Genomic DNA, 23,833 nt, shown 5'->3' with positions numbered 1-23,833 from the left:
TTCAGGATCCTGAGACTCTGCGATAAACCGTGAGCATGAGCACAGGAGACTTTTTGAAGACAGCAGGCTCCTGTCGTCACATGTGCAGATTTGAGACTCAGAACACTGTGCTCCGTTTCCAGGACCCCGACGCCCCTTTCCTCCCTCGGAGGCCAATAAGAAGATCTTCCAGAATAAGAAACTCTGCTTGCAGGAAATTAGCGGCCTGTCATTGCATCGCGGGCATTGTTACGTAATCCCCGCCTGCCCCGGCTGAGGCTGTTTCACACGAATGTGCTGTGGGCCACGTGTCAGGCTGAATGGGACGCGCAGTCGGAGCTCTTTTCAGCAAGGAAAGCGTTTGACAAGGACGCTGTGATCCCCCTATTCAGGGCCCGTACACTACTGAAATGTAAGGTTTTCCTGGTTATTTTTCTGCCCTTCTGGAACGTGAGTCTCAGCGCCACAGGAAGACTGGCACTTGTCTGAGCTCAAGAGCAAAGGACACTCGCTCGGAAGGCAGGTGACACGGCAACCAAGCTCTCTTTGCTGGGCTAGGAAACCCTTCTGAGCTGCGGGCGTGGTGCCCCCGCCAGCCTGGGCGCCCACTCAACCCGTCCCCTTCCTCTTGATGGTGTTTCCCACAGATCAGACTTTTTAATTCTAATGAAGCCCAACTTGCTGAGTTTTCTTTCATGAATCACCCTCTTGATGTTGTATCTAAAGTCGCCTCCTAACCCGAGGCCATCTAGGCTCCTCCTGTGCCCTAGTCTAGCAGATTCAGTTCTGCGTTTGCATTTAGGTCTGTGGCCCCCTTCGCCCGAGCTCTGTGAGGGTGCGAGGTCTGTGTCTACGCTTATTGCTGTGTGGGGCGGTCCGGCCACCCCGCTCCCCTTGCTGGAGAAACTGTCCTTCCTCCGTTGACCTGCCCTTGCCCTCTGTCGGTTTCCTGTACTTGTGCGGGTCCATTTCTGGCTCTCTGCTCTGTCCATCACACCACCACCACCGGGCTGCGTCACTGCGGCTTCATCATAAGCCAGGGCCTCCGGGGCCAGCCTCCCGCCCTGTTCCGCCCCTTCAGGACTGCGCTGGCCATGCAGGCACCTTGCCTCTCTCCACAGAAACGTCAGGCCCGTTTCGCCGACAGCCACACACCAGCTGCCTTGGGTTCGATGGGCTGCACTGGCTCTGCCGGCCCAGAGCTGACATCGGGGCAGCACTGTCTCCTCACCGTGAGGGTGGACGATCGCTCCACTCGTTTAGATCTCTGACCTTTTCATGAGTTGGGCGGTTTTCTCATATTTATTTGCATATATTTTAGTCGTATGCCTGTGTTTCTCCTTTTTTGTGCTTCTGTCCACGGCACTGTGTTTAATGTCAGATTTCCGTGGCCACGGCGGGTGTGTGGGAAAATGAGGACTTGTGTGTGTTAAGTGCGAGCCCTGCAGCCCTCACTGTGGCCACATCAGTCTGGGGAGATTGCTGCTGCTGACCGCGAATCCTTGACATTTCCACACGTACGGTCACATCTCCTTCCCAAACTGTGCGCCAACTCCTACTCTCACTCACTTACTTACTTCTTTTTTTAATCATCACTGGAGGATATTTTTTCCATCGCTTTTCAGGGAGTGGAAGAGGGAGAGGGAGCGAGAAAGACAGCAATTGGTTGCCTCCCACGTGCACCCCAACTAGGGCCAGGGGTCAAGGCTGAAACTAAGGTACGTGCATTGAACCCGGGACCCTTTAGTCCACAGGCTGATGCTCTAACCACTGAGTGAAACCAGCTAGGGCCCAACTCTTATTCTTTTAATAGTTAACTTCTAATTGCCAGGATCAGATTATCAGATCCGATCACCATCATCAGATTATTAGAGGAGTGAGACCAGTTTCCAGCAGGAGGTGGACAGGGTGGGCCCAGAGGGTCAGGCAGGGGCCAGGCAGGCCCAGGATTCAGACCCTACTCACCACGGCTGGGAAGGGAGGTGGCTGTGGTGGAGCGGCGAGGACGTGGAAGCCTCGTGACCGTGCTGGTGGGCAGCTCAGGAGAGATACAGACAAGAATGCTTGTAAGCTACCCCTCAAAACGACCCCTATTAGCAAATCACTATTCCTTCAGCAAATCTGAAATGCAGATATTATTTAATCTTATGTAAAGTAGAAACCTTTACAACCATCAGTTAATCTATTTTTCTGCATGTTGGCCTCGTGTAGAAATTCTAGGCAGAAATAATGCTGAGAATTTTATTAACCAATGTCACCCCAGTAAATTCAATAAAAAGAAGAAATAATGCTGAGAAATTCATCCCATTAAAGAGAGAGAGCAATTACTGAAAAATTACCATTATCCAGTGAAAATGCAGTGTCAGCTCACATTCCTCCCATCGTGATGACCCATTAAGTCTAGAAAGTGATGTGGAAATGACCAGACTGCACTGCGGTCCCCACAGTCTCCCGAAGGGTACATGCGCCCTCCGACCCCGTCACTGTGATGGACCCGCGTGACCTCGTAGGCGTGCGCTGAAAGGCAATCTGGGGAAAAGAGAGAAATATAAAAAGAACATAAAATTTCCCGTGATTAATGCCAATTCTCTTAAACGTTCGCGTCTCAGCATTAACCCTATGGAGCCGGCTTTCTTCTCGTTTTCAGAACCTGCTCCTGCAACGATCACCTCATTTCTGCGACCGTCCCCGCCGCTCATGGGGCTGCAGGACCGGCCTCTGCCGGGATGGGGCGCAGGCTGGGCTGCCCTCCTCTGCCACGTGCCCTCCGTGAAGGCAGCAGCTCCGGCTGCCGCTGAACACGACCACCCTTCCCTGGCCTGGCTCTGAGCTCTGCTGTCAACACTCCCTAAGTCTTCTCAGTCCCTTCCCCATGTTGAGCTTCTGCACACTAAGAAACTTCTCTCCGAGGTCAATGTCAGGGGAGGGGTCAATGTCAGGGAGGGGTCAATGTCAGGGGAGAGGTCAATGTCAGGGGAGAGGTCAATGTCGGGGAGGGGTCAATGTCGGGGAGGGGTCAATATCAGGGGAGGGGTCAATGTCAGGGGAGGGGTCAATGTCAGGGGAGAGGTCAATGTCAGGGGAGGGGTCAATGTCAGGGGAGGGGTCAATGTCAGGGAGGGGTCAATGTCGGGGGAGGGGTCAATGTTGGGGGAGGGGTCAATGTCGGGGGAGGGGTCAATGTCGGGGGAGGGGTCAATGTCAGGGGAGGGGTCAATGTTGGGGGAGGGGTCAATGTCGGGGGAGGGGTCAATGTCGGGGGAGGGGTCAATGTCGGGGGAGGGGTCAATGTCGGGGGAGGGGTCAATGTCGGGGGAGGGGTCAATGTCAGGGGAGGGGTCAATGTCAGGGGGAGAATTCACAGGGCGGTTGGCATCAGGTCAAATGGGTGACGGTGTCCTGGTCCCCACCCATGGAAGCTCTGCCCCTCGTGCACACAGCTCCTGGTCCCTCCCGCTGGAAGGAACTCACCACCGCTGTGTCCTGCTCAAGACCTAACCCCGCGGCATCGAAGCACTTGTCAGCGCAAGTGACCCCCACCCTCCTCTCACACCCTGGCCCTGACACCCCCACTGCAGAGCCATGTGCCCGACTTCAATTAAATTCATGGGAAGCTGTCAGATGGCTTCCAGTTTGGCCCAGATCACTCCTTTTCGGTCACTGGCTCTTCCGTTTGTGATTAGGTTTCAATGTGCCTGGGTGGTGCCGGCAGCTTTCACTTGGGTGAGACGGTGTTTGCTTGCGGGATCCACGAGGACTGAGGGTCTGATGCCCGGTGGAGTTTGCTTTTAGAAGCAGCAGGGCTGGTTACAAACGGATCCTGTCCTGTGTCCCCTGCTCTGCACCTGCTCCGGTGATGTTTTCCTTAAACTGGAGCTGGTCTTGGATTAATGACTAAACCACGTACATGGTTAATACACCTTGCTGACCGATCATGATGGAAAAGGGCAAGTTCTGGCTCGAAATAGCCGGTTAGCAAGGTGTTAAATCCTTGTCAGCTAATGATTTCCTCTCCCCTCACTACCTTAGTTACCTAAAGGGCCACTGAAGCCCCATGGAGCTGGTGCCGCCCCGAGTACACAGCCATTAGGAATGTGTCACTTATTAACATCACCCCAATAAATTCAATAAAGAAAGGTGTCGTTTCTGTTCTGAATGCACTGTGGAGGTTGGCCACCATGATCCCCAAGCCAGATTTTTAAAAATTGTGATTTTCATAGAAAAGACATAAATACATATACATCTCCAGCAGATGCTATCTACAATTAAAAAAATCAGTTCTTAATAGTAAAAACAGACTTTAAAAGCACATAAAATATTCATCTTTTCTTTGAAACTGGATTCTTTTTGAAGAGAAATATGATAGACAGAGAAAAGGTTCCCTAACCTTTTAAAGAAAATTGCTTCCTGGAGATGCCGAGGAGAATGACAGGTCTATACTTTCAAGAACAAAATTATGAAAATTGTCTCTATTTCTGAGACAGCCTGAAATTAAGCAGCTTTGAACCCCTTCAAACAGTGTCTTAAAATTCTCTTATGAGAAAGCCCTAATTATTATTTAAAATAAAACATTATTCAACATTCTCCTTGTTAGCATGGCTGCTGTTTATAAGCTAACGGGAGTGAGCTGAAGGTGTCTGGCTCCTCAGTTCAGAGACCCTGACGCCAGGGCCATTTGGAAAGATGCGAGAGGCCGCTCCCCACTGACCAGCCCTTCTCTGGGCAGGCGAGCTGAGCTCCCAGTCAGGCGGACGGTGGGCTGGCCTCTTGGTGTGTGTGGGGAATTTTGGGGTCTCTCCCCTGTCCCCCTGGTTCCCACAGAGCCAAGCACAGGACCTGAGGGACATACAATCCGTTCCCCAGTGACTTGTGCTGAGGGTTTGCAGGAAGCCTCCAGCCGTGACACTGACCCAAACAGCGGGTCCTGCGCATTCTTAAGGGCACTCTGGGGAGCTCCGGGCACGTGCGGGAGGCAACCCGTCCGTGTCCCTCTCTTGCTCTCTCTGTCCCTCCTTCCCTTTCACTCTCTGAAAGCCAATTGAAAAGATCCTGGGCGAGGATTGACACAACAGAAACAAACAAAAAAGTACCAGCTCCTGAGTGCCGACGTCACGTGTGACAGCCGGAGGCGGGCTGCAGGTTCCACATGGTGTCGTCCTTGGGGGGCAGCCCCACCCCTACGGTCAGTCCAGAAGGTCCCTGCTCCGGGCTCTCTGGGGGTAACTGGGGCCTGCTCGCCTCCCCTTCTGGAAGCTGCCCGGCTCCGTTTAGATTGTTGGGATCCCACCATATGCCACTTTTAATTTTTTATGCCCCAAAGTAATTTTCTAGTTCAATTACGTTTAAAATATGGTGAGTGATATGGACAGTACAGTAAGTGCTATTAGCATCCCTAGGCCATCTTGGTGGCAGCAGCCTGGGGACACTGTCTCCGGATGAAGATGCAGTTAGGGACTGAGGTGAGGACAGTCCGAGAGGCGTTTACAGACTGTTTCCATGACACTCATTGTCTTCAATTACGGAGCCCGTTTTCTGTTGGTCAGACAATTATGAACACTTTAGGAAATGCCTGTGTAGAACGAACTTTATTTTTATGGCACTTGCTGTTTCCTGCTGCTTAGTAACCATTTGTGTGTATTAATTCATGTGGTAACTGCCTTGTTTTAAGCATCTGTAGAGTCACAGACGGGAGCCCAGGCTCCGGTTCGCTGGGAACCCGGGAGCCAGGCTGCGGTCAGTGGGGAGAATCCGGCTTCACTGAACATCCTGCCTGACATCTGGACGAGACGCTAATGAAGTCTGTGATTTTGCCCAAATCATTTAATGTCTCCAGACCATAAATGCCGCTTCACTCAAATAAGAAATTGCAGCTTAATAATCACTAAAGCCCTTTCCAGTTTGATACTTTTAATACTTCGCCAACCTCACCTACATATACACTGTGCGCTCTACAGAGTGCAGCCCACCAGTTCCACCTGCCTCTGAAGAGAAAGCCTCACGGTGCACACGGAACAGTTTATGGGTCTGTATTTAAATATTATTCATGAAAGAAGAAAAACTGAAGGGCGTAATTACAGCATCAAGCACTGTCACTTCCAGCCAGGTTACCGTGGCGCTGCTCACGGGGGCGGCGCAGGTGGGCAGCCGCTGAGTTTATTAAGTGCACTCGGCTGACAAGCAGACGAGAGGTCGCGCAAGGAGCCAGAGTCCTGAGAAACAGCTGTCGGCGCACCCGCAGCCGAGGTCGCGTCTGGAGAGTCTTGGACTAATGACCTGTCACTTTCTGTAAACACACATCTCAAACCCCACGGACCCATGAGTATTGCATGAAAATTTCATTAAGTAGGGAATGCATTTAATGTGTGCTGATGTGGTATCTAAATATACCACGGGGACGTTCAAAAAACGCCATCACCAGCCTTCTGACTGCCACGGACAGAGTATGTTCCTTATTCCATCGCTGTCGGATTATGAGACCAGACGTCGACAGAGACAGGGCCAGGCTGGGCAGACGGCGCAGGTGGCCTGTCCAGCGGATCCCCGCCCCCATCCGGGAGGGGCAGCCAGCACGCGGTGTCTGCGGAATTTGGTTTCTTCATTTAGGACGTGGACACTCTGGACTGAGAACATCCACGTGTTTATCGTAAGCCCTCATCCAAATCTCAGGGCCTCAGGCTTCTTATATTCATGGGATTTTGTACTTCTTGGCTTCTCCCTGAAAAGCGATGAGGCCTTGACAACGCAGGTTTGGGTGGGATCCATGACTTTAGTAAGAGGAAAGAATTCAGTGGCTCACCAGGGGAACTCACAGAAAACAAACTCAAGACAGGCTGTGCTCTGGGGTCCTCTGGAGCTAAGCAGGGACAGGTTACAGCCTCCGGAACACGCAAAGTAAAGCATTTGTAGAGAGATCTGGAGTCAAAGCAAGTAACCTGAATATAACCCAGTATGTTTAATTGACTTAGAAGGTAGCATATTACAAATTATAAGAAAGATTTTCAGGGAAACAGAGTGATAAAGAGGCCACAAAATGCTTTGTGTAACCTAGAGCTTGTTGTTGTATTTCCTGTGCCCGGTGTTTGCCTGACTTTAAACAGTAGCAACAAGGAACCCAGGAAAGGACATTAAGGACTGTTACAAAATAGCTGAGGGGGGAACAGATACGTCACAGTTACAACAATATTTTTTAAATTTAAGATTTTTCATTAATTCCATGTGCTATTGGAAATGTTTATCATTCCAGAGGTGTCATAGAAATAAAATATTTAGCAAAGTGTGTTTATGTTTTTAATTACTAAAGTATATATATGTACCCATACATGCCCTTTAAAATGGAGAATATTTCCTTTATTTTTTAAATGAAGGATTCCACAGAGATTTCTTCCAAGTCTTGGTTGATTAAACACCACAGACAAAATATTTTTAGATGAATAACTTTAACATCAGCTAATGCATAACTAATACTCTCATTAACATATCTCAAATGTACTGGAACACTGGAGACCATTTTTCCAAAAAAGTTACTATGGATTCAGATAATTAAGCTCTTTCAAGAATAAAAACGATAACAGATCTATAATTTTAATATTGACACTATCTGATGTTTCTATTGGAAAGCCAGCCTTCGGTCCCAGGGTACGATCCCCACCCCTGCAACCAGCAGAGGGCGCCGTCCCACTCCCCACCGCTGCCCCCCGCTAACTAGGCCCGACTGCTTCGGACCGAGCTCCAGGCTCCTCGCAATTTCATCTGAAACACCAGCTGACGGGCTAAGCGACTCCCGGCCCCGCTCCGGGCCTGTGAGCTCCGCTAACGGCAGCCGCAGAGCCCAGCGGGTCGGGAACACCCTCCCCCGCAGCCCGACGCGCCCCCCGCGCCCCTTCTCTCCGGTCGTTTACGCCCCGCGAGGCTTCCCGCGGTCTCAGCGGTGCCACCGCCTGACGGCTGCCCGAGGCCGGGAGAGCCCGTGCTGCTCAGCCCAGAGCGCGCCAGGCTCGCCCCGGGGCGCTCACGGGCGGCTCTGCCCGGCCCTCACCGGCGCCCGCAGCGGGGCGCGGACGGACGGAACCGCCTGGACGCGTCCCGGGCCGGGAGCGGTGGCTGCGGACGCCGTCCGGCACCTGCGCTGCTTCTCTGCGGGACGTGGCATACAGTCCCCACGGAGGACAGTCAGGGGCACGCGGAGAAAGCAGCAGCGCCTGTCAACACCGTCCTGAGTCCCGGAGAACAAGCAGGGCTCAGGGGTCACTTTCCGCACCGTCGTCCGCTCTTCTCGACTCGCATTTCTAGCGGAGACAGCACGTGAGTAACGGAACGGCCAGGCTGTGACCTGTTCACCGCCCGCCTCCGCGGTCAGGTGCGGCGCCGAGCTGGGCGCCCCTAGTCACTCCGGGACCAGCCCCGACGGGCCCGGGCCGCAGACGCCCTCGGGCTCCACAGGCCGCCTCCACGGCTGACCGTTCGTCGCTGGGGTGGTTATGTCGATTTTCCCGAGGCCCGATGGGTTGAGCAACTTTTCACCCTCTTTGGCCATCTGAAGGCGCCCTGCTGTAAGCCACCCACTGCGTGCTTGGCCTTTTCCAGCTTTAGGGATGTCCCCACTGACCGACACGCGTAGCCGTCACCGCAGTGGCTCCCCCGTAGTCACGGGTCCTGGATAAACACGTTCTTTTTCCTGTGTCCGAGCTGCTTTACCCTGTTTGAGATTTTCCCTGTCCCACGGCGAAGACCGTCTTCCCGTTACTGCCGGGAAGCCGACCGTCTGCTCCCCACTTACACGGACGGTCCCCGGGGGTGCTCACCGAGCGCTCCCCGCCCCCCGCCCCCCGCCCCCAGGCACTGTGGGCGCCTCCCACTGTCTGCCCCGCCCTCGGGGGCTCACGATCCCGGGGGCGTGTCCCCTGTCCTGGGCGGGTGTCCTCTGTCCTGGGCGTGTCCCCTGTCCCGGGCGTGTCCTCTGTCCCGGGGGCGTGTCCCCTGTCCCGGGGGCGTGTCCTCTGTCCCGGGGGCGTGTCCCCTGTCCTGGGCGTGTCCCCTGTCCTGGGCGGGTGTCCTCTGTCCTGGGCGTGTCCCCTGTCCCGGGCGTGTCCTCTGTCCCGTGTGCTGTCCTGTCCCGGGAGCGTGTCCTCTGTCCCGGGGGCGTGTCCCCTGTCCTGGGCGTGTCCCCTGTCCCGGGAGCGTGTCCTCGTGCCTGTTCCACCCACCTGGTTTCCTCCCTTTGCAGAGCCACCTGTTCGCCCTAAACTGCTCTCCAAAAGACCTTGGTATCGGGGCCCCCCTGTGCTCCGTCAGGACCTTTCGACAGCCTTGGTCCTTTCTGTTTCCACATAAATTTCAGAACAGCAAGTCTCCTGTCACCAAAGTACCTGCTCTAGTTTAGGGAGAATTCCTATTCTCAGAAAGTGCTTTCTCCAGGCCAAGAAACAGTCCCGCCTTCACCTAGACTTCACTTCTCAGTAATCATTTAATGATTTTTAAGTAAGTTTTCTGAATTTCTCAACCACTTTAACTACATTCCATGCAGCTGCTCGTTTGTCAGCTGCTCCTGGTATGTGATTAAACTCGTGCAGGGAAGAGGGGCCCACGTCTGTCCTCAATTTCCCTTCTTTCAGGGATCCTCTATCCAGCCTCACTGCCCTGTCACATCTCTGGTTTCTCTAAGTTTTTAGTTTCCATATTATATTTTATGCCTCTTTCTAGCTGTTTTCAACGCAAAGATTTGTCCGCAGGGAGCACCGTCCTGAGAAGTGACATCCTTCCCATCGGATTCTGGCTGCTCTCGAGTCAGGAAGAGCCTTGGTGACAGTTACGTGTGTGGCCCCTCCGCAGGACAAGAGCAGGTCTTCACACACACTAGGAGTCAGTTCTCCAGCCCTTCCTTCCACGCAGGGCCCCCGTGTCAGCCGATGGAGTGGCCAGCAGAGCACCTACTGTGCTCACTGCCTTCTACTCCGGTGCCTCTCTCCTTTACAGGCCATGACATAGGTCCAAGACTTCCACAGACATGGCCTCGGTTTCTGCATCTGTTTTTCTCCTAAGCCTGCACTGCAGAAGCAGATGAGACACGATCACATCTGTGGTCTTGTGCGCACCCTCCACCGCGGCTCCGTGAGGCAGGCCCGGATGCCGCCCATCTGTGCGTCACGTCACTGCAGACACAGCCGCTGTTCTCGCCCCCGACCCTCCTGACCATCCAGGGAGGCGAGTGAACAGCTTCAGGACGCGCAGGGGACACGAGTTCCTGCTCAGCCTCAAGGGGAGCCACGTGCCCCAGACAACCCCGTCTCCGCATTCCTGACAGTGGAAGGTGGCTGGTAAAAAAGAACCCTTATAAAATGATGACTATTTCTGTGATAGATTTCCAAGGCAAAAGATAGGAACTCAGTTAGAAAAGTGGCCTGGCAAGCCGGAAGACCTGATTCTGAGCACCTGTCAACATGCTGGACTGTCTTTCCCTCCACCTGAGGGAGTTTAAATCAGACACACAGACCTCAGTTCCATTTACACTCAGGGAACAGCAAGCGCACAAGTGAAATAAAGTGAGAAATCCCCCCCTTGTGTAACTGGAATTCCATACAAAATGGATTATAGAGAAAGAAGTGCAGACCCCCCTTAAAGTAAACGGAGGTGGTTGTAGAGAGTGAGTCTCTTAAGACAGAAGAATGTCCCTGTCCTCTGGCAGGAGGTAGGAAACTGATTTATAGCTATTGCTGCAATTAAAGCTTCCATAAAACAGTTTAATGCAGCCTTTAAAAAAAAAACACAAATGCTCTTTATGGCTGTGTAGAGGAAATATTGTCAGGATCGGTTAAACTCTTAAAATGATGAAACTGACTTTAGTGTAAATTTATAGATAGATAAATGAAATAAATATGCTCTTATGAGTTCCAGTGGACAGAGTAATTTTTAAATCAAGAGAAAGAACTCCTTAGGCTCATGCCTATGTTGTTCAGTGTCAGATGATCTTGGTAAAGATAGTTATTAATACCTTGTAGTGAAAAAAACTGCATGATAACACAATAGTAACGTACTCGGTGTCAGTCAATGGGAAAGGACAGGACGACACAATTATTAACAAAAATATTGCTTAAAACACCAAACCACTGCACCCTGTTATTTTTCACAAGTGTCCTATTAGCAGCCACAGGTAGGACTACACATCTTTCCACCAGAGCAGAAGGAATCCCTTCTTGTCCAAGAGGAAAGGAACCGGGCTTTTCTGTTCCATTTCTGTCCTCCTGCCAACAAAACAGTAACTGGCTGGTTACCTCTAATTCCAAGGCCGAAAAAGCACGGAGCTGAGCCAAGTGTTGTAAGTCCTGAATCTCGTTAAGCACTTTCTCCAGCCAGGACTTCACCTTGGGCACATTAAGTTTCCACAAATAGTGTCATTTAAAAATAGAGAAGGAAGAGACCCTTAGAAACCTAACTCCAGTCTTTCCTTGGCATCAAGTCAGTGTCCTTAACTCACACGGTGCATGTATCCACATTTTGCATTTCCAAACCCCTTCTGTGTGTTGACCTGTCTACACAGGCAGCAAACGCCCAAGCACCCAGTTAGTGCCCTAATTTCTAACCATGCTTCAGGGGTTTTACCCAAATTGAGTCAATGAAATGCATTCAAAAGAAGAGAGAAAGTCTCCAAATGAACAGCACACATTGCCCTTGTGTGTGATTAGCCATGAGATAAGATTGTCAGGGATCCCGCAGAAACCCCTGGGGCCAGGGGACACTGCTGGAAACTCTGTGCCCAGCACCTGCTGGCTCGCCTCTTCACCTGGCCATACTTGTTTCCGGAGCTCTTCATTCTCCTCTGCATGAAGGGTCTATCTAGTAACAAAGTTTTGCAGTAACTGCATCTGATTATGTGCAGTCCCAAGTGTCTCTATACAGAGATAAAACCCCAGAACATTTTCATCACTAGTTACTAAATGAACTGTCAGGACAGATTCACTAGTTCGTTCACATCCCAAATGTTTCCACAGATAAGACGTGATAAATGCCCTGGAGAGGCTCAGATTGGAAAGGCAGAACCGTAAATCAACCAAATCGGCACAGTGCAGTGTGGTCCACGCAGTCACAAGCGCCTCCGCACGGGGGTGATGTCCTGATAGAATACTGAAAAAATGAAGCTGAAATGAGATATTAAATCTGTTGGGTTTTATCTTTAAAGCTCTTATTATCCATGATTATGGATTTTTCACACGCACACTTAAAAATAACCACAATTTTCTAAAGGCAATCCAATAAAGAACTCAGAAACAACACGTTTATCTATTCCATAATGTTCAGAAAGAAAAATATTTCTCCACCTAAAATTAAGTGGGGTCGCCTAAGGCCTCTTAACTCAACAGGTACGAAATACAGGAAAACTCCGTTTGTTGCAAACGTCCGGGAAAAGGGGTCCCGGCTCCCACAGCAGGACCTGGCGCCGGCCCTGTGCTGCCACCTGCCGGCGCCTCCGCGGAACCGCGGCTCAGCCGCGTCCCGGACGCGGGCGCCTCCCCGGGGCGGGCGTAGGAAGGAGCAGGGAGGCCGGCTCCGTGGTGAACACGCAGGTTCCACGGGCGGGGTCACTGGGCATTTCTGGGTCTTTCCCCTCAGGTGTGGAACACTGCGCCCCATTTTGGGCAAAGGGGAAAGTCTATCGTGGAAAATTAGGTGGACACCGAGCTCGAGGGGCAGCAGCGACAAGAGCGAAGGGCAGGGGCGGCCGGGGGGCAGGGGCGGCCACGGGGCCGAGTCGCCGACGGCAGCCAGCGGAACCCTAAACAGCACCGACAGGAGGTCACCCGAGTGGAGGAGCCCGGAGGCTTCGCGCTCGGAGCCGGGGTCTCGGGGAAGGGCCGCTGCTCCTCCGAGCGCGGCCCCCGCAGGACCTCGCCCCGCCCCGCCCGGGGGGAAGCGCGCCGTCCGCGTCCATCTCATTCACGTCCCGCAGGAGGCGGCGAACGGCGGGGTCAGGCCCACGGGACGCGGCTGCCGGTGCGCGCGGCTGAAGCGGGGTGGGGGCGGGGCGCGGGGGCAGCCGACCCGCTTCCACGGCGCCCACGCGGGGTACACGAGCCCGCGGGGCTCCTACTTCGCTGGGACCCGCCCTGGGTGTCGCACCAGGAGCAGCCGGGCAGCAGAGGCTCGACCCGCCCGCGCTCCGGGGTCGGCCGAGGACGCACCGCGCGCCCGGGCCGGGGCGCAGCACAGACGGGCCGCCCGGGCAGGGCGCCGAGGACCGTCAACCGCCCCCGGCCGCCCCGCGGGCTCGGGTTCCGCGAGCTTCACAGCGCCCGCGGGTCGCCCGGAGGGGTGGGGACTTGTGACGCACGGGAGTGACGCGCGGGCAGGTGGCGTCACTGTGCTCACGTTACACCAGGAAACACCGCGAGACGTGCACCCGCCCGCTTCCAACACCGCCGGTCTCGCGACACTCGAGATCCCGCGACAGGCGACGCCGGAGGCACACCTGCCGGTATCCAGGCGGGCCGGGCGGACGGCGGCGAGGGCGGGTCTTTCCGGGCACGATGCCGTCCCCCTTCTCGGTCACCTCTTTCCCCGTCAGCATTCCCGCCGTCATCACGGTAACTTGGCGGCCAGCTCGGTGCTGGCGGTGGGGGCCGCCCCGGGCTTCCCTTCCTCCCCCAGGAACGCCCCGCACCCGTCCGCGCCTGGGGAGCGGGACAGAGCGTGGGGGGGACCCTGGGCGCTGATGGTAGAGCTTCCGGGATCGGGACCCGCGCGCTAGAGCGGAGCTTCCGGGGCGGGTCCTGGGCGGCGGGGGCGGGGCTTCCGAGGGCGAGTCCTGGGCTATGGGCCCGAGCTTACAGGGCGCGGCTGGGGCGGCGGGGCGGGGCCTGAGCTTACAGGGCGGGGCTGGGGGCGGGGCCTGAGCGGCGGGGCGGGGCTATGGGCCGAGCTTACGGGGCGGGGCCGGGCGGAGTGGCGAGGTGCTGCCGCCGCCGCCCCAGCGCCTGCCTCCTCGGAGCGCGTCCCCGGCTCGCCCTCCCCGTGCCCCTCGTCCCGGCCCCCAGCTCGCGAGTTGATGGACACAGCTCGTGGCCCGCTTCCCTGCCCAGGCTGCAGGGTGCCGGGTTGCAGGAGGGCGGCCACACTTAGGCCTCAGGTGTCTTGGGCTCCGAGTCCCGTCTGGCCTGGTCTGGGCAGGGCGTGGACCTGCGGGGGGGCATGCCCACCATGAAGTTAAGAGGGTGGAGAAAGCCCAGTCCTTTCCCAAGGCCTTAAGTACCAGTGTAAGGAGCTTGAAGCAGGTTCAGTGGGAGTAACCAAGTGCATCTCCTGAACAAGCCACACGGCTTCCCTCTCCCCTCCCGGGACAAGGACCCTTAGGTTCCACGCAGCTCAGACCTGCGCCTGCTCCACAAACCCAAGGGGCACTCCGGCAAGGCTGCCAGCCTGTGCTCCAACATTAGGCCCTGGATTCCTCTTCAGGTCCCTGGGCCATGGATGCCATGGATGCCATGGAGGGGCTCCTGGCTCCCGCCCCCCTTCCCTGTCCTTTTCCTGCCCCCATTTTGTGAGGCCCGGGGTAGGGGGGCCCTCTGGGCGCCTTGCTCAGTAGCTGCAGAAGTAAGTACTCAGGAGTGAGGGGCCCCTGACTCCCCACTGACCATGGAGACCTGAGGCCGGCCCCCGGGAGTTGATGTTGACGAGTTCCTACTGGTGTGTCCCACAGCAGACAGACTGGACGGAGCCCTGGCTCCTAGGCCTGGCCGCCTTCCACGTGCTCTGCCTGCTGCTCACCTGTCTCTCGTCCCGGCGATATGAACTGCAGGTCGGACATTTCCTGTGCCTCGGTGAGTAGGACGAACAGAACTTGTGTGTGACACGGCCCCTGCATGTTCTCAACATGTAATTATCCCTGAGACCTAACCCTTCTGTCTTAGGCTCTGAGTCTCAGGACTTGCCCTGATTTCACTCTCGGGAATCATAAAGTAGATTGTGGATATTGGATTTGAAAGGAATCTGCTGAGCATCTACCTTACCAGGGAAGGGGTCAGTACCACTTACACAAAGATGGGTTAGGTTTAGTGAAACTCCGACTCTACATAGAAGTTTTTCTCCACGGGCTTAGCACTGTGCAGCTCGCTGTGGCGGGGAACATGCAGACCAGGAAGGACCTGTGTGTGCACAAAGTAACCCGTTGCACAAATCCGAGTCCCCGCAACTGGGATTCCTGCTGTCCTGACTTTGCCACCAATGCTGCTGCTCACAGGGGCAGCCCCTGTTGTCAGGACTGTGAGCTTGAGAAGTGGGTGGCTGTGAGGACTCAACTTTGTGGCTCTTGGCCCTGCTGCCCAGTGTCATGTAGGCCTGACCTTTGACTGGAGCTGTAGGAAATTCGGCAAAATAGCTGTGGTGAGTTCTTGGTTTTGAGCAGAAGACCTGGATTCTCATGGCTGTGTGGCTGAACAGCTTTGCATGGTTTCACTGAGAACATGGAGACTGTGTTGACCTCGGTTTCCTTTCAGTTAAAGGGTGTGTTTTGTATTTTTAGTTTTATAATTTTTATCTTACATTATATCTAAAGTAAAAATTACATTTCTCCTCAACTGTGGCTGTTCTGTTATGTTTACATTAAATATTCACCTGTAAAGGATGTGTTTCTATAATGATTAATGACCAACCCCTAAGTTCTGATGTGGTTTCTTTTGCAGTAACATTAGTCTATTGTGCTGAATACATCAATGAAGTGGCTGCCATGAACTGGAGGTGAGCCTGGCGGTCTTGCTTCTGCACTTTGGAAAGAGCACCTGCGTGCAGAACACAGGCCCAGAGAGGAAACAGCAGCCTCTGCATGGGCAGGGCTAGATTGAGAAGCAGCTCCTTACATAGTTCTTACTGAGCAAGGCCAGCTGAAAATCGGGTGATGCTGTTCATGACTTGGGGGGGGGGGGCCTGTTTAAAGTAACGTTAGCTGCAGAATGAAGTGGTGTGATAGAGCTGGGTGCACGTGGGGCTGAGGGGAGGGAATGCTGAAGCCTTTCTGCCCTCCTGGGACCATGGTGTCCCATGTCTAGGCCTCAGCCCTGCCTTCTACCAGGGGCATCAAGGTCTGGACTGTGAAGGAACCGATGGCCGGTGCAGTCATGGGGTAGCCGGTTCCACCTTGGTTGACATAAGACCTCCAGGAGCCTTATACTAAACAGAGAGTGTTATTTAAAACTGTTTCGTTACTCCAAGTGATTTTAAAATTTCTCTTAAAACAGGTTATTTTCAAAATACCAGTATTTCGATTCGAGGGGGATGTTCATTTCGCTCGTGTTCTCGGCGCCGCTGCTCCTCAACGCCATGATCATTGTGGTGCGTATGTTACAAACTGCCCAGTTCTCGCTTCCCCTGTTTCCCAGTGTAAACACTCACAGCGCTCGCTTTCAGATCATGTGGGTGCAGAAGACTTTGAACGTGATGGCTGACCTGAAGAGCCTGCAGGAGGTGGTGAGAGAGAGGAGGAGGGGGAGAAAAAACGACTAGCGGCAGAGCGAGTGCCATTTTCCTGGGAAACTTCCCTCCACCACCCTCTCAGAACCAAAGCGCACACGTCGCAGGCCTTGTCCCCGCAGCGACGTCATTTGTAAAGATGGTTTTCATCGAGACATGTTTTGTCTGCGACTAATTATGCTCAGACTCAAGTTGTCTTTGTCGTTTATCTAACACGGGGTTGCTGCAGGAATTACGATGCATAATGATACCTCACAAGCAGTAGCATCTGCCAGGAACGGACAGGTTCTGAACCAGGGCCAGGTGCGTCGCGGCTGCTCGAATGAAGCCCACATGTAGCTGAGGTGGAACTTTTTAGAGCTGGTTCTCAGAAGAGTTGCTTCCAACCAAGAGCTGGTGTCCAGCTGCAGCGCGGATTGAAAGTCCCTGTCGCTACATCGCGATGCTGTGGGCAGAGGCGCTGGTGTTGGTGGGCAAAGTGGTCTCCTTCACAGGCCGCTGCCCAGCTTTTTCCTCCAGCAGAGCAGCATCGCCGTGGCCGGAGCTGAGGCCCAGGGTCTTTGGGGACCCTTTGGGATCAGCACAGTGGCCTTGCCCAGACCAAGCCCTGGCATGGATTTGAAGTTAAATGACTTCAGTGTAAAAACACGACAGTAGGCTTTTGTTCCCTGTGTGATATATTTGGAACAGTTATGTCATAAATCAAAATAGTAAATTCAGTGGATATGAGAGCAGTTTTGAGTATTGGAATTTCATTTTATAGTGAAAGTCACATTACATAGTAGATTCAGACAGTTTATATTTTGACAATATAAAAGTCTGTTCAAGAATCTCTCAGTATAATTGGTGTCTAATAAAGATTCACATTTTTGAAATGCATTTGGTAGACATTTGTGGAATTTCTGTCTTTTTTTTTTTTTTAGCATAACATTCAGTCTCAATCCACACTTCACTTCCTTTTGTAGCTGATTATGGGCTGGGGTTGGGCTGACGACTGTGGATGTGCCTTCTCCAGCCCACGTGCCTGGTGACACGGATGTGAGATGTTCACTCCCTGGAATCTTGACCCTGAGCTGAGTAACTAAGAAACTGACCAGACAGGTGGTTGAGATGGACACAGACCAGCCTCACATTTGTCCTGCCCTGGGGTCCCCACACTGTCCTGGGAGTTTAGTACCATCCCCCTCCCATGGGTGAAGCAGTTATTTTGCCAACAGCAAATTAAAACAATTAGCTGGTTTCCCAGACGGCCACAGTGAGTGTGCAGTGCTGCGCATCTGTACATGTAGGGTGTGTCCGTGGGCAGCTCGGGTGCTCAGAGCCATTTTCACGTCTAGCAGTGGGTCTGAGCAAAGGTGCTGCCCGAGCTGAGTCTTCACCATTGTGGCCCTAACCCTCTGTGTGGCCTCAGACCATCTGCATGAGCACTTCCCCGTGGTCCCAGAGCTTTGCTCAGAAGAGTAACAAGGACAGCCCTGGTGGTATTTCTCAGTGGTTAGTGCGTTGGCCCGTGGACTGAAGGGTCCCAGTTTTAATTCCGGCCAAGGGCATGTAGCTTGGTTGCAAGCTCTATCCACAGCCCTGGTGGCTTGTGCGGGAGGCAACCAATCCATGTGTCCTCTCACATCGATGTTTCTCTCTCTCCCTCCCACTCTCTTTGAAAAGCAATGGGGGGAAAAGGTAGCAAGAACATAAAGCATCACTGTGGGAATGCGCCCCTGGTACAAAGTCTGGAGAGGCGGGCTGGCTTTGACTCCTCCCTCTGAACTCAATCTTTCTGAATTTCAGTTTTCCTTTTGGAAAAGTTATGTCCTGTCTGCCATGCTCAGTAATATCACTGAGGATCAAAAGATAGGCTAAGTATTGACTCCCTAAAGTGCACACACACTGGCTCTCGCCGGGCTGGTGATCATCGGCACTTACCTAGTTGCATCAGGTTCCCAGTGAGCCCTGCAGGGTCAGCTCGATGTAGGAGCCCAGTGAGGGAGAAAGACCCACGTGTACAAGTAACCACAGCCCTCGGGCCCCTGACCCCGTGCCGGCTTCCTGAGCTGTGCAGCCGCCACCTCAAATGCTGAGCCCCCAGCTCCGAGTTCCAGGAGCTCTGGGTCTCTTCTCACGCTCAGCGTGGGGAGTGCGTTCTCTCTGGAGCCTGCAGGGGGCACCAAGTCACCAAACCCAGCGGGAGGGATGCTGTCCTGCACTCAGGCAGGAGACCTGCCACCTGCAGGTCACGTCCTTCCCTCATTTGAACTAGGTTAACGTCCTAGTTATGGGTCTGTTTATACTTTGCCAGAAGCAACCCTGACACACACATGGGCATCCAGAGAAAAACAACTCACTGAATTCACCTCCCCCTTACATAGGGAAACCCCCCCCTACCCCCTGAAAATCCGGGCTGTAGCCCATCAGCGTGCCCCACAGACTCTGAGGGCGCGGTTATCTCAGCCGGCCCCTCGGTGGACTGTGTTCCTGTGAGCGAAGCTGAGCCAGACTGAATGGATAAGTCAGGCGTTAGGGCACTCGGGAGCCACCGGGAGGGGAAGGGTGTAAAATCACCAGCACAACCCTTTGTAACCGCACTTACCTGGCTTCTCTTACCCTCTGAGGGAAGCTCGGGACCCAAGGAGAAAGTGAGGCAATTACAGGAACAGAACTGAAAATGGGCCTAACTTTGGAGGCTCCCACGCTGGGCCTGCAGGAAAGGAGGGGGGCTGCTCAGGGGTCTGGACCTGAGGCCTGGGCCCTGCCCCTTCCTCGCACACGGGTTACCACAAAGAGGCGCTCAGAACGCCAAGGCTGACGGCTAACCTCACACTTCAGCATGCGTTTCACGTTCCTCAATGTCAATATTTTTCTAGTTCCCCTGGAGGTTTTCTGACGTGCGACAGAAGGCAGGCGATGAGCAGAGCCGAGTCCTGGACTTGAAGCAGAGCAGTGGGCACAGGGCGGTGGGGGGACTGTGCTGTTTGTCACGGCCCATCGGGGCCGGGAGCATTTTGAGCTAACTCACGGTTTAGCAGAAATGAGCAGGAATTAGGGGAAAGGATCCCAACCACGAAGGCCGTAACTCACCGCTCTGGCAAATGAAGGAAACAGATGGTGGTAGGAATCACGTCCTTGGGGGCAGCAGGATCACTGATCTTGGACTCATCTCAGACGCCAGGGACTCAGGGTTTCAGGACAGTGACCGGTGAGTTGATTAATGGCGAGAGCTAAAAACAAAAAAATGCATGTGATTTAGAATTTTCTCAGGATTCAACTTAAAAGTACAGGCTGGCTCGGCTCCATGTGTCACAATAACTCCACTGAGAAAACCTGAGTTTACAGGTTCTGAACATTGAAACGTAGGCGGCACCCAAACTGCAATTTCAGAAGTAAACAATCCTTTTTCGTTACAACCCATGAAAGTTCAGCTGGTTTTATCTTGTTTTCACTTGTTTCAAATCTTGGTTAAAACATCTTTTTGGAGGAAGAGGCCTGCTGCCCTGAGGGGCTCAGCCTCTGGCCACGCGTCCAGGAGGACAGGCTGTAACCTGCTGTGACCGTCCTGAGCACGAGGTTCCCGGGTCACAGACCAGAGGCCCATCTTCTCCAGGGCTCTTCTGTTTAGGAGTCTGTTCTGTATGCCAGGAGAGCCAAGTTTGCATCTTTGAATGGAATTTTATCATCACTTTGCGTGAAATCCCTTTAACTGCCTGCAAAGGCTTTCCTTCCACTTGCTGGAAAACGACCTCACAGGCCCCGTGCTCCCGGAGGCACTCGGCTGCGGGGCCTGGAGGAGGTGTGGGTCCCGGCGGCTGCCCCCGGCTCCCGCGTGAGTCCTGCAGGTCTCGCAGGTGGTGGGCATCTGCGTGATTTTACTGAATTCACCTCCGGGCTCGTTATTCTGTTCAATTCTAATTTTCAGCAGGTACTAAATACCAGGTCCTTTGTTGAGACAGGTGGGGGGTGAGGAGAGGGTGGGTCTCCCACAGGAATGGGCGGAGTGGGGGAGGCAGGAGAGCATCTTCCCCACCAGAACCTGCAGGTACCAGGCCAGGGTGGAGCCTCTGAAAAGCCAACGCCTGCTACACCTCACAGTAAACACACGAAGCAGGTGTTGAACCTGGAGTCCTCAGAATCACCCTTCTATGTCACCCGCCGCCCCGCGGAGAGGAGTGTGGGGACGCTGCGGCGGCCTCTGAATCTCGACCTCTGTGCTCAAAAGAAAACAGACCCAGCTCCATGTGTCAAGTCCCTTTAAAACCCACGGCATGTTAAGCAGCCTGAACACCCCTGCATGTGGCATTCATTTAGGTTATTACGGCCAGATAATTGACCCTCGCTTTATTGGCAACATCTGACGGCGCCCACCCCCCTGAGTGCAAATATGTAGAGTCCATTCCAGAGTCACCCCCAGGTTTCTGGGCACAATGTGTTGCCGCACCCGCCAGGCACAGGATGTTTTGAATACTTACTAAGCTCCTCGTGAGTTGGTGCCACACATGCCCAATAGTGGAGACGTGTAGCAAAAGAGATTCCCTAATAAGCGGTGAGGAAATTGTCCTCCCTGCGATGTCCACAGACGGTGCCCTGAGGGCCCAGGTGTCCTGGGAGCTCCGGGGCCGGAGCTGTGTCGTCAGTCGTGAGCACAGACCCCGTGCAGGCTGCCACCTTTGACTGTCCCCCTACTCCTCTCCGAGTCGTGAGGAAAAAGCCGTGGAGGCTTCTGCAGGCCTTGCAGGCGGTGGGCATCCACGTGATTTTGTTGAATTCACCTCAGTGTTCGTTATTTAGTTCAACTCCTTAATTTTCAGCGTGTGCTTTGGGAGGCTGCAGTCCAGGCGTCAGCACCGGGCATCCTGGGCAGGAGTCTCCCGAGTGGTCAGGGGAAGCTTGGAGCGTCCTCCTGGTCTGCAGGAGGCCGCTCAGCAGGGTGCTTGTCCCACAGTCGACATTCAAAACCACCAGCTGTCACTGTTTCTAGTACCACCATTGATGTGTGACCAGTGACCTGAAGCCTGTGGGTCAGCGCAGGGGGCTCCCAGGAGGGCAGGGCCCTGCAGTCTCCTCGGAACCCAGAAGGAACTGAGTCAGGACAACCGCTGCTGGGACGACCACTGGCCAGTGATGCCGTGGCTGCCGCCAAGGACCCACGAAGCCACGTCTGGGTCCCTGACCCACAGATGTGCTGCTGCTTTAAGGCAATAAATTCCAGGACAAGGCATCACGCAGACGGGGCAACTAATACACCCTCATGAGACACACGGGGCCTGTGCAAACCTCACCGTGTCCACAGGGCGGCGCTGTCGCTGGGGCTCTCTCTCGGTCCGCTCCACTGCCACCAGGAACATGCTGGCGGGCACAGTGGTAACCACACTAACCAGATAATAATTTCCATGAAGGTGTAAACCAGGTCATACAAAAAAAACAAAAAATACCGTTAGTTTAAGGTCCAGGGCTCCTGTCATTAGTCTGTGTCTGCCCTGGGGCCCCCCGGAATTGTGCCCAGTAAATATTTACTAGAGAATCCCAGTGATGGTTGTCGTTTGCTCTCCGGATGGTTCTACACGGGCAAGAAGTCCATGAAAAAACAAAACAGAACTTCGCCCTGAACGGTGTTCTGGCCAACGCAGTGGCACGAAGCTTGAGGGATGATTTTCTCTATGAAGACAGATGTGCTTGGCGCTAAGCCCGTGCTTGCTGACTTCAGATGACAGCGCTATTGATTGCCGTAACAGCCGTGTGGTTTCTGAGAGCTCGAGATTGCACCTAAAGGTATGTGTTACTCCAATTGTCTGCAGGTGTGTTGTACTTAACTCATTAAAGATGCATTTCAGAGTCATTTTGAACATATTACCTCATTGATGTGGGCGAAAGTTTGCCAGGAAGTGTGGGCTCACCTGACCAGCAAACAGGCCTCACCTGTGGTTTCTGCAGGTTCCCCCGAGGCCTGGGCGGGTTGGAATTTTGAGTAAGAACATCTCTTAGTGCATCTGTGACCACCTATTTGCTGAAGTACCTTGGCCCCAGGTCAGCTCAAATTCCTTTTTTTAAAGTAATTTTTGCCATATTTACATTAGAAAAGAATTGCACAGTTCTGGTCAGTAAATCTGCATGTGTAAACGCCCAGGTACTTTATTTTATTTGGCCGTGTGTTTCACATGAAGAGAAATACTCTAAATACTTAAATCTGAACTATGTTTTGGCATTTCTAAGGGATAAGTTGGAGGACAACCTGGGGAATTTCAGCTTCTTCAAACTTAACTCTTTTCTGAGGCTCCTGTGAGCGCCAACAGGTTGCTCAGGAGGCAGCGGCTTCTTTGCTAAAGGAAAGAGCAACTAGTCAAATTAGAATGTCATCTCTGAGAAATTGAGACAACATCTCCCACACATACAGGCTATAGCTCAAAGCTGTTTTATGAATACAAATGTCTTAATGTTTTAAAAATTACCAAAAAAAATGCAGATACTTTCAGGACATGAAGCCCTTTGCGTTGTGATAAACATTCAGTCAGTGGAACCGGCTTTGCATCCGTGTCCGCAGCCTTGGGCCTGAGAATGTCCCCTTAGCTTCCCGACCTGCAGAGTTTGCTCTGTTGTGGTTAATTGCAAAGCAAAGCCCTTGAATCCACTGCCCTTTGCTGTAAAGAACACCTGATGGGATGACTCACAGATACCAGCCCAGGGGCGTGGAGCTGCTTCGACAGTCACCCAGAGCTTTGCTGCCTGACACAGCGGCGTTATCCCTGGACCTGAGGCTCTGCCGGCGTCTGGCGTCTTTTGCCTCCACAGAGAATTGCCTGGTGGTAAGAAAACCTCCACCCATCAGCATTTGGTGTCAGAATCAGAAATATAAGTTACATTTATTTTATTTCATTTACCTGTTCATACATTTAATACTCATTTATTCATTCATCCTGTAATTACACATTTTATTACTATGTGCGTCATCATAGGAAGATGCTGGCCCAGAAAGAGGAAAACAGAGCAGGCGTCTCCAATGAGTTGGCTGCGTGAGGTTGCCATTAACGGAGTGAAAGAAACGGCAACCAGAATTGTACTGGGGGTCGGGGGAGAGAGCCAGCATGTAAGAAATTTCAAGAAAAGACGGCGGGCGTAAGAAAAAGTGCATGGAGCTGCTTTTCCAGTTTCATCATGGAAACTGCACGATTCCTATCGGCACATGTTTGGTGACTTACCTAAAGTGCTGTGTCAATCATGCTTTGTGACCACGGAGGGACCTGGGCTTGGAAACACCCATGCTCCCCAAAGGAAAGCCAGTCACTCCTCGGCGTGGCACCCCCTGGGCGGCCTTCCTAGGTACCAATTCCTGTTTCTCCAAATCGGATTTGAAATGAATTTAAACTCTCTTTATACAAACCACACACAAAAATAAACTCCCGTCCACCCGATAATG

At 53.3% G+C, this 23,833-nt stretch overlaps 1 protein-coding gene across 3 annotated transcripts; it reads left to right on the top strand.

Annotated features, from left to right (window-relative positions):
• The first annotated feature begins 13,451 nt into the window (after positions 1-13,451).
• On the top strand, positions 13,452-17,310 carry TMEM18 (transmembrane protein 18). 3 transcript variants are annotated; one of them, XM_016199181.2, is made up of 5 exons: positions 13,452-13,553; positions 14,666-14,786; positions 15,648-15,702; positions 16,200-16,293; positions 16,369-17,310. In XM_016199181.2, the coding sequence occupies exons 1-5, from the start codon at positions 13,497-13,499 to the stop codon at positions 16,462-16,464; spliced, it is 423 nt and encodes a 140-aa protein (XP_016054667.1). In that variant the 5' UTR covers positions 13,452-13,496; the 3' UTR covers positions 16,465-17,310. The 3 variants fall into 3 exon arrangements, with proteins under 3 accessions (XP_016054667.1, XP_087679430.1, XP_087679429.1); XM_087823304.1 differs by lacking the exon at positions 13,452-13,553 and adding an exon at positions 13,981-14,095; XM_087823303.1 differs by lacking the exon at positions 13,452-13,553 and adding an exon at positions 14,364-14,559.
• The last annotated feature ends 6,523 nt before the right edge of the window (positions 17,311-23,833 follow it).

This window comes from Miniopterus natalensis, chromosome 13 (assembly GCF_054644295.1).
Source record: "Miniopterus natalensis isolate mMinNat1 chromosome 13, mMinNat1.hap1, whole genome shotgun sequence".
Taxonomy (NCBI): domain Eukaryota; kingdom Metazoa; phylum Chordata; class Mammalia; order Chiroptera; family Miniopteridae; genus Miniopterus; species Miniopterus natalensis.
Note: the sequence above shows the minus strand (reverse complement) of the source record. Positions and strands in the feature narration are given on the sequence as shown.

Excerpts from the sequence above, each read along its gene's own strand:
- TMEM18 (XM_087823303.1), top strand. The coding sequence starts at position 14,437 with ATGCCATGGATGCCATGGAGGGGCTCCTGGCTCCCGCCCCCCTTCCCT. Across the intron at positions 14,787-15,647 it reads CGGACATTTCCTGTGCCTCG|TAACATTAGTCTATTGTGCT; the intron begins GTGAGTAGGACG and ends TTTCTTTTGCAG. Across the intron at positions 16,294-16,368 it reads TCAACGCCATGATCATTGTG|ATCATGTGGGTGCAGAAGAC; the intron begins GTGCGTATGTTA and ends GCTCGCTTTCAG.